The sequence below is a fragment of the Brienomyrus brachyistius genome, chromosome 1 (genome assembly GCF_023856365.1).
Source record: "Brienomyrus brachyistius isolate T26 chromosome 1, BBRACH_0.4, whole genome shotgun sequence".
Taxonomy (NCBI): Eukaryota; Metazoa; Chordata; class Actinopteri; order Osteoglossiformes; family Mormyridae; genus Brienomyrus; species Brienomyrus brachyistius.
The window spans coordinates 54,225,188-54,235,087 of record NC_064533.1 but is presented as its reverse complement, the minus strand read 5'-3'; the positions used below and the strand labels follow the sequence as shown (position 1 = coordinate 54,235,087).

General features: G+C 42.0%; 1 protein-coding gene across 6 annotated transcripts in view; it reads right to left on the bottom strand.

Moving 5' to 3' along the window:
* Positions 1-4,441: 4,441 nt before the first annotated feature.
* The window catches only part of LOC125746278 (low-density lipoprotein receptor-related protein 1B-like), a 279,046-nt gene continuing 273,587 nt past the window's right edge, over positions 4,442-9,900 (bottom strand). For all 6 annotated transcript variants that reach the window (XM_049020071.1, XM_049020079.1, XM_049020089.1 and 3 more), the window contains 3 exons: positions 9,722-9,872; positions 8,003-8,077; positions 4,442-5,661 (listed from right to left, as the gene is read on the bottom strand). In XM_049020071.1, the coding sequence (XP_048876028.1) occupies positions 5,521-5,661; positions 8,003-8,077; positions 9,722-9,872 (367 nt within the window). In that variant the 3' untranslated portion in view covers positions 4,442-5,520. The remainder of the gene's footprint in view (positions 5,662-8,002; positions 8,078-9,721; positions 9,873-9,900) is intronic.

Sequence of the window (9,900 nt, the reverse complement as noted above, 5' to 3'; positions counted from 1 at the left end):
GACAGTTTAGGTTGTTAGAAAAGAAAGGAAGTTGGTTCACTTGGCTGCAGGAAAAGGGGGGGTCTTGGCAGTTGGTTGCGGAGGCTGATGAGCTGATGGGTGATGGCACTCAGGGAGGCGCGGTGTTTGCAGCGGTTGTTGGAGTGGAGCCCTATGATTCTCTCTCCTGGTGAAGCTTGCGCTGAGTTGCAGTTCTTTGTCCAGCTGGGTCTTCACTGATAGGCTTCAGGAGGGCTTCTTGTGGGCTTCTCTTCTCCTGGGCTGATGGTCTTTGTTTCTTCTTCCCTGTTTCTCCTCTCCTCTCCTGGCTTTGTTCTGAGGTGCCAGGTTTTATAGTGTAAAGTTCGTGAATATGAGTGACCAGGAATTCGAGTCCTGGACCAATGGCTGACCATCCATTTGGCGGGCTTTCGGAAGGGGGTCTGTATCAGTCCTTTTGGGATTTATGACCAGACTGATTTCTCTTGTAATGATGATTTTCATTAGGCTGGTGTAACTTTTGATATATCCACTTTCGTGGTAACCACTGAGCAGATTTGGAAACTGGAGTGATTTTCCGTCGGTTTGATACCAAACATGCCGTACCAGCCTAGCGGTTCACACCTCATACCATCTGTAATGATTAATTAATGATTACTTATATTATGCCATTATGTTATGTTCTATTACTCACACCAGTATATGGTACACGTGGTTTAGGTTACACCTCAACAGATATTACCCTTTATACAAACATTATATGACATATTCTCATGTCATCAGCACATCTTACCCTTAGATAGGCATGGTATAATACAAAGATCAGATAAGGGTTGCTGAGGAATGTGGAAAAGAAAAGGGGGGGAAGGTTGGTCAGACAAAGAAAAAGAATCTATGAAAGTTAGGGCACACTCAGATCCCTGGTTAGACTATTCAATTTCCAAGATTATTCTCGTATAACATATATGCAGGGGCAGCTGTACCTATTTATTTATTCAAATTTATACAAGTGTTTAAGTGTGAGGGGTAAAATAATAGACACGCTGTGAACATGGTTATAAGGGTGGCACACAAACCTAAGACTGTCTAAGGGCACTCACATAAACATGACTTGCATATTGAGACGTAAGCAACATACTATACAGGGTATACAAAAACCAAACTTAAAAGAAACTTTCTGTGGGGTGTTGGGTGAGTGGTACGTAAGGCAGGATGTCGAGGGGCCCCTGTCTTTGGGATCCACTCTGCTATCTGTAGGTCGTTAAAACTTTGAGCAATTATAGTTGGAGTGCTGGCCTCCCTTGTTATCTGTGTGTTTAAGTGTGTCTGTGTGTGGGGTTACGAACCCCCTTTGAGGCCTTGGCCAATGTGTGCCTCTCGTACCAGGGTAGGCCTTGTCTCAGGCCACCTGGAATTTAAGCTTTGTGATATGTGCATATGTGATCCTACACAAGCATACTATCTCATTAATGACTACCTGTGCACTCTCAGTGTGCTTCCCGATTTATATTATAACATTAGAGGGACGATTTGGCGAAACCTCACTTTACTGCTGGCAGTATGGGATGCAGCAGGACGGACACCCCAGTCTGTCATCAACAGAATCTGATTATCAGGTGGCTAATAGGACAGGCCATCAGCCATTAAAATATATACATATGGGATGTACTACAAGGCAATGTAAATAAAATCCAATTTGGAAATAAATGAAAGATTACAAACCTGGGTCCATGACACCCTGGAGGTTCGCTGCAAGGGGTCCACAGCAATAAACAGTAAATCAACAAAATGTCAGTATAATCATTTGGTTTTACAGTAGGTATTCAAGGGTTGCCCCCACCCCAATAGCAGCAGGGGTCCCGAGCTCCAAATATGTGATGTGAGTGAGGAAGGACTATAACAACACGTCCATTGTATTTTTAGTTTTGTTGAGGACAAACACCTTTTCAGTGCTCATGAAAGGCTCAAACAGCAGAATATCTTCCTCTCCGCCATCAGCCTCGCAGAAGCGTTCCTGTAGCCTTTGAATTGTCCACATCCGGAAGGTTGTTAACGTAAGGAAGGGCATACTCCTTTGTTACAGCCGGGGGGTGGAAGGACACCAAAATTACTCTGGCCTCGCTACTACTTCCCTGTTTCCATTGCCTAGCAAAAGGTTTCAGTTGCTGTTTACTGCATTTATAATCAATTTTACAATACTTTAATTCAAGCTCGGATTGTAAATAAGGCAGTTAGAAACCAAGGTACCGTCACTTAAAATGTCCTGACCTCTATTTTCACTGCATGTTTTCAGCAAGCTCTTCTGTTCTGCATTACTGAAAATATTAAGATCAAAAGAAATAATCTGTGTTCAGCCATATTTCATTAGAGCATTTTTAAGGTCATTATGTCATCATGCCTCCCAGTCCTACTGAATCTATTAAATCATCTTCTTGTTCTTGGCCAATATCCAAAACAACATGCAAGAGCTACTGTACTGATTAAGATGTGCACTCCTTTTACCAAGGAATCAGACTGCTAATAGTCTGCATGGCAATTAACAAGGCAATGGAACCAAGAGCTAACAGGCTGACTTAAGCCCTTGTTTTGCCTTTTGCCTGTTTAAATCTTTAGAAACCATCAAACTGAGAGATTGTCAGCATATGCTTCGAAGAGACCCAGCAATCCAGTTCTGTGCAGGGGTAAAGCTTTCCTACCCAGGCAAGAGAATGGATGTGTTGTACCATAAGCCACTTATCTGCTGGTTGCCATGGAGAAGGTGAGGAAGGACAGAGTCGGTCGGAAAGCCCATATCCACGAGGCTGTCGGAACCAAATTGCAATTTGTAATGCAGTATGGATGAGAGGGACTGCTTGGGGCACTCAGCCCCCACAGCAGCAAATGGAAGATCTTCTCTCATCTCTGTGTCATTCTGAAGACCTCCAGGGGGGCGGCGCTAGACTAACATATCTGCCAAGGAACAATTTGAATGTGTTGCCCGGCTCACGTGTCAAATGGAAAATCCTCTGCTCAAACCAGTCTTACTTCTTAACAAAATGATCAAAAAATTATTATCGTAGGGAGTAGTGTTGAAATGACTATCCTATGGTGGTCACAGCTAAATTAAAACAAATCGCATCTATATCAAGCAGCTTGCCAAGAAGTTTGTGAGGACATGCAAGTCACAGGTGTGAATTTACACAAATTTATTCACTAAACATAAGGGAACAAAGCACCACATTACTTAATTGAAAAGTCTGCAATATCATAAAGAATTTCAGTTTCATCGACTCTCTTTTGTAAGTCATGTGATGTAACCAGACTGTTAAAGACTGGAAGGCAGCAGGGTATGGAGGGATGCTGGATACAGCCTCCCGTCGTGTTCCAGCTCAAACAGCTGTCAGTGGTGAAGGTGTCCAGCTGAGTACCCCCACCCTATGTGCAGCTGGAAGATGATGGCTTCTCCCTGAGGATAAAAGCCCCTTCGGAGCGTGTGATATTCAATTATTACGGGCCCCAGTCTTCATGAGGTTAGGCTTGTTTACTCATCTCTTCCCCTTCCATGACAGACACTGGAAACACCTAAGTGGCGGGGGGAGGTGTGTGTGTACGTGTGTGAATTATGTTTATATTACATTATGGGGACCAGATGTCCACCACAATGTAATAAAAACTGGTTATTTTGATATTGTGGGGACCATTTTTCAGGTCACCACAAAGAACTGTGAATGCAATCAAAAACATAAAAATGCCAAAAGTCTCATATTTTGTTTGGTTACTTATGGGTGTTTTCCCCATAGAAATGAATGGAGAGTCCCCACAAAGGTACAATTACAAACCTGTGTGTGTGTGTGTGTGAGTGAAGATGGGGGGGGGTTACTATTCTTCCCCCATGGTGCTCAGCAGAGCGAGACATCTTAAGACAATACGCTGTTCTGTGATTGTGTTTGTTCGCCGCAACCTGAAACACTGCTGTAAACAGCTTTAGAAATCATATGACTATTCTTAAAATATCAAGACAGCCAGACACAAATACGTAAAAAAAAAAAAAAGTTTGGATTACTGTGGAGCAAAATGACGAAAGAGAATGTCTTGATTTCTATATCTGTATACTTTCTTGTATCATTACTTGAGCATATTTGAGTTATTTTTGCAAAGATACATTTAATAGTGTAAAATGGCGCAAAGTGTAATGTCACTGGAATTATAGGTGCTTAAATGGGCTTTCACAGTGTGGAATTTGCTTCACTAGATGAATTTTATGTCTTCCAATAAATGCTACTTTGCAGATACTGTTTCTATAAAATTTCACACAGAACTCTGTTTGATGTTGTGCCGTTTTCTGGCGTTTTCCTTCAGCTGACAGTGTCGTGCATCGTTTCAGCTCTTCCTCTCTTTGTGCTGAGATAATGAAATGAAGCACCCAAGGCAGGGAAGGGGCTTATTCTGACTCCCCTGATCGCAGTACTAAGTGTAGCTGCAATGGCAATAAAACTCGTTTATTTCATAACGATGTACATTCTGTAAAAAAGTACTTACATGTAATACATTTCTGCAAAATACAACTTGACATTTAATCAAATATAAAATTATAAAACTTGTTAAATCTATATGCACCCTATTGTGAAGGTAAAGATGAAAAATGGTTGGATTTTACAATTCTTCTCTCGTGCTCCCTCTCTTGTTTTTAATAAAATAACTATGATGGGTAACATTTGAGCCCAGTATAATAATTTCGGTGTACACCAGCATACACTGTCAGAATGACAGCTTGCTCTAAGCATATTCATGTTCATCTGAGATCTGCAAAAGGCATTTGTCTATTTTGTCTGTAAATTCATATGAAGAACATGGCAGAGCCTCAGAGAGTGAGATGGCAGTGAATCAAAACACATCATTTAAAGGAGATCAGTCACCAAAAACCAAAAGAATGATACCTGGTAACAATAAAACCATGATTTCGGTATGAATATATTTATCTTTTTCTTTACCTTTAAAACATTTAAGTAAAATAAAAATGGTACATACAGTTTACACGTTAAAAATGATTTAAAAAAGCAACTGTATAGTGAAACTATTAACATTTTATGGACAGAAACCTTAAAAGTATCATCACTGTGAAAAGGGGGAAAAAGTTTAGTAAATAATATGAGTTACAGAAGACGTACTATAAATATACTGTAACTAAATTACAGATACAAACTTTATGGTTATCTGGAGATAAACAGATATAAAAGTGAGCTTTATTTTGAAATAATACCAGGAGACAGACAGTTTATACATCTTTCTGCAATAGTGATGTTTGACTTATAGTGTATAAGGTTGGGCATTCAGCAGCGTCTCTGTAATATATATATATATATATATATATATATAGTGCAGTGTTTATGTTTCTTCATATAAAAGGTACAAACAGCAAGTCCATCCTTCTGCGCACACAGGCCAAACCAGGAGGTAATGCACATGAAACCAAACCCAGAGGGCAGCACTTGGAAAACTCGGCTGTTTCTCTCCCCCTTTCGTTTGCACATCTGTACAGAGAGTATAAAAGCGGGGCTTCGGCTATGCCGCCGTCTCCCGAATCGTCCCCTCCAGCTTCTTTGGAAGTAGCTCTCGCCGCTCGTCGATGCTGATTGCCGGTTTCCGGCAGTTCTGTCCGTCAAGGTAGATCTTTGCGTATATTGGATTGGAGTAGTTAACAGACTGCAATGAGATGACAATCGAGTTAGGCCGATTTTTTAAAGTATGATCCCTTTCCTTCAGATTTGAAGGAACCTGGATTTCACCTGCTCCTAACCACCGTTCATGTCATGGGAGCATTATGGAGAAGACCCTGAGAACCCATCAGGTGAACAAAGGCTAGTTCAAGGTTCAACACATCAAACCTTCAACATTATCAAACCTTCATGCCATCTGCACATACAAGATGAAGGCTCAATCGCTGATTAAGAGCAAAGGCTTGATATGTTCAGACTGAGTTGGCTTTCATCAATTATTCTAGTTTTCATTGAGTCTCTAAATGTAATCTTTGATGGAAGACCATAATAAAGACATCAATGCATTCCCTATTACTCAAAGTAATAATCAATATCAAATCACTGATGATAATATAGTAGCAGATCAACTCATATTTCCTCTGGATTTCAGACAAAACCCACTGTGTCGGCAAACATAAAAACCAGACAAGAAAAAAAAAACAAATACAGCCCCTAGTAAATTACAATACCGAGCTGTGAACTCTTGCACCCCCCTGCAAGGTAACATGACATTCAATAACAAAAGATACTTTCATATCCCTTGTAGGTGGTCTTCAGTACACTTTCCTTGCATCTTTGAGGTAATGATTTTTGAAACAGGGTCTGGGCCAGTTCCTTATTAAGAGCATGTCTGAGTCAGTATCTGGCTGTGAAGGTCTGTATGTTAGAAAAGCTTTGACTGTCAGAGCGAAAGGGAACGTGAATTGAATCATTATGGTGTCAGAGGAGATATGTTCTGAAGAATGAAGCATCAAATTACCAGGCAGATATTGTACCTGGTGCGCAGCACTCGTGTTGCGTTAAGAGTAGGGTCTAAGAGCATTTATGTTACAGACTTTCCAAAAAGCTTTGTGGTCTGTCACATTTTCATTCAGCCGGATCTGGCCCGACCAGAAAAAAAATCTGTGTAGCTTTACGGTAACACTGAAACCCCATGTGTGCTGGAAGTAACTGGAAAATGAAGCATGCAACTGGAAGGTTGCTGGAAGGATGTTCCAGTTCCAATGTGGCACTCCATGAGGAAGTTAAATGGCTTGACATGTCTCCATCATAATACCTACATAATGTTGTACTAAATGTGACACGGACTGCTATAAGCTGGAATGGCAACTGTCATAACACCTGCAGGGACTGCTAGAAGTTATAATGGCAACTCTTATAACACCTGTAGTATGTGCTACAAGCTGAAATGGCAAGTGTCATGATGCCTGCAGTGACTGCTATAAGCTGCAGGGGTAGCTGTCATAGCACTTACATTTACTGATATAAGCTGTAATAGCAGTTGTCACCTGCAGCAACTGGTATAAACTGTCATGGTAGAATCATAACACCTGCAGTGACTGCTATAAGCTGTAATGGTAGAATGATAACACCTGCAGTGACTGCTATAAGCTGTAATGGTAGCATGACACCTGCAGCGAGTAATATAAGCTATAACAGCAGCTGTCATACTGTAACACCTGCAACGACTGCTAAAAGCTGTAATGGCAGCTGTCATAACACCGGCAGTGACTGCTATTAGCTGTAATGGCAGCTGTAATAACACCGGCAGTGACTGCTATAAGCTGTAATAGCAGCTGTCATAACACCTGCAGTGACTGCTATTATTTGTAGTGGCAGCTGTCATAACACCTGCTGTGATTGCCATAAGCTGTATTGGTAGCATGATAACACCTGCAATAACTGCTATAAACTGTAATGTTGGCAGGATAACACCTGCAATGACAGCTATAAGCTGTAATGGTAGTACGATAACACCTGCAATGACTGCGATAAGCTGTAATGGTAGCACAATAACACCTGTAATGACTGCGATAAGCTGTAATGGTAGCACAATAACACCTGCAATGACTGCGATAAGCTGTAATGGTAGCACAATAACAACCGCAATGACTGCGATAAGCTGTAGTGGTAGCACAATAACACCTGTAATGACTGCGATAAGCTGTAATGGTAGCACAATAACAACCGCAATGACTGCAATAAGCTGTAGTGGTAGCACAATAACACCTGTAATGACTGTGATAAGCTGTAATGGTAGCACAATAACACCTGCAATGACTGCGATAAGCTGTAATGGTAGCACAATAGCACCTGCAATGACTGCGATAAGCTGTAATGGTAGCACGATAACACCTGCAATGACTTCGATAAGCTGTAGTGGTAGCTGTCTTAACACCTGCAGTGACTGTTATAACATGTAGTGGCAGGCATCCAGCATTGATCTTGAGCAGTGTGGTATGGCTGGTAAATGGATGGTGAGTTAGGGTTTGGGCGATGCTCATTACCTGTCCCGGGATCATTTCCTTCGGCACAGAGTGAACTGCTATGTTGCGAGGGTCACTGGATCTCACACACCAACCCTACAACAAAGAAGGGTACACTGTCACGAAATGTCACGTTTTCCCAGAATCATATGGAATCCCCGCTTTCGACTGGAGTCTGACTGCATCGCTTAACCTGTGTTAATAAATCGCAGTAAAATTATACTCTATTTAAACAACAATTTACCTGTGGTTGCACAGGGGTGAATGACTGATAAAGAACACAGTGAAAGTGCCAATCACACAGACACCTGAACTGGTCCATTTTAAACACTCAGCTTTTAAAACGTATCTTGTGCCTTTGGATGAAGGGTGTCAGCTGATTTGGCTATTAGCTGTAATATGGAGGACAGATGTTCATTGCATTAACACTACAGAACACATTGTCATCGGCAGCTATGCCCTTGAGGGATCAACAAATGTAAATGTGCATTTTCTGGTGTTAGCAAGCTTCTTTTCTATTTTGGCATAAAGTATATCGAAACAACTCCATCAAATAGGTCCTGAAAGATGGCTCCTGGGGCCCAGTGGGGAGGTGCCTTCACTGTGGTGGGCTGCAGGGGAGGGGATGTGTGAGGAGTCTGAGGCTGCTCAGACCGCAGGTCTGCCTGGTCCCCAGGAAGAGAGCTGCTAGCAGACGGAAGGGCAGACTGCCTGGCTAAAAGGAGTTTGTCAACAGGCCTCATCTGTATTCCCACTGTTGAAATGCCATGTAACTGTATTCCCAGGGTCAGTATGCCATCCAACAGCATTTCCATTATCAGAATGCCAGTCTATCATATTCCTATTGTCTGAACACCAGCCAAACACATTCCCACTGTCAGAATGCCATCCAACCATATTCCCACTGTTGGAATGCCATCCGACAGCATACATACTTCGGAATGCCATTTGACTGTATTACCACTGTTAGAATGCCAGCTGACAGTATTCCCACTGTTGGAATGTCAGCCTACCGCATACATATTTCGGAATGCCATTTGACTGTATTCCCACTGTTAGAATGCCATTTCACCATATTCCTATTGTCAGAACGCCATCAGATAGCATTCCCACTGTTGGAACGACAGCGTACCGTTTTCCCACTGTCAGCATGCCACCTGACCATATTCCCACTGCTGAAATGTCACCCGATCTCATTCCCATGTGTTGGAATCCCATAAACCCATATTCCCACTCTCAGCATGCCACTCAACAGCATTCCCGCTGTCGGAATATCATCCAACCACAATTCCATTGTTGGAATGTCACTTGACCACATTCCCATTGTCAAAGTGCCAGTGCGGTGAGCCATAATAGAATCTTTTTAATCATTAATGTAATATCCACAAAAAGTATGTATTGAGTGCTTTGGTAAGTCATTGTTCTCTTTGGCAATGTTATACATACAAAATAGGTCTGAAAAAGAAGGAATCCATAAATCTGCAGAAACAGATCCTAGGCTGACCGATGCAGTTCCAAATAATTGTGAATTCCTGGAGCTTCATTAGCATTTACTACTAAATAAATTAAATTGGTCAAGCAACAGCATTCTTGTTGGGTCCTCCATCCTATATGGGGCAGTAGCAGAATTTGGACAGTGTTTGGAATGGCTAACAAAATTTGTTTATTTATAGGGCCAGAGTTTTAACTGGTCAAGATATTATCCCAGGTTCCTTATAGGCTGACATTCAGGAGACAGACCTTATGTGGGTCCAGGGTAAAGTTGGGGTGCAGCAGGTTCCCGGCCTCCACGTGGTTGTCATGTCCCACCTCATACATGTTGTAGGAAGGGTTGCCAATCTCCACGTTGATGCCCCCGTTGGTCATGGGCTGCCGCTGCACTCGCTTGCCTCTGGGAAACGGAAACATGAATTGGAGGG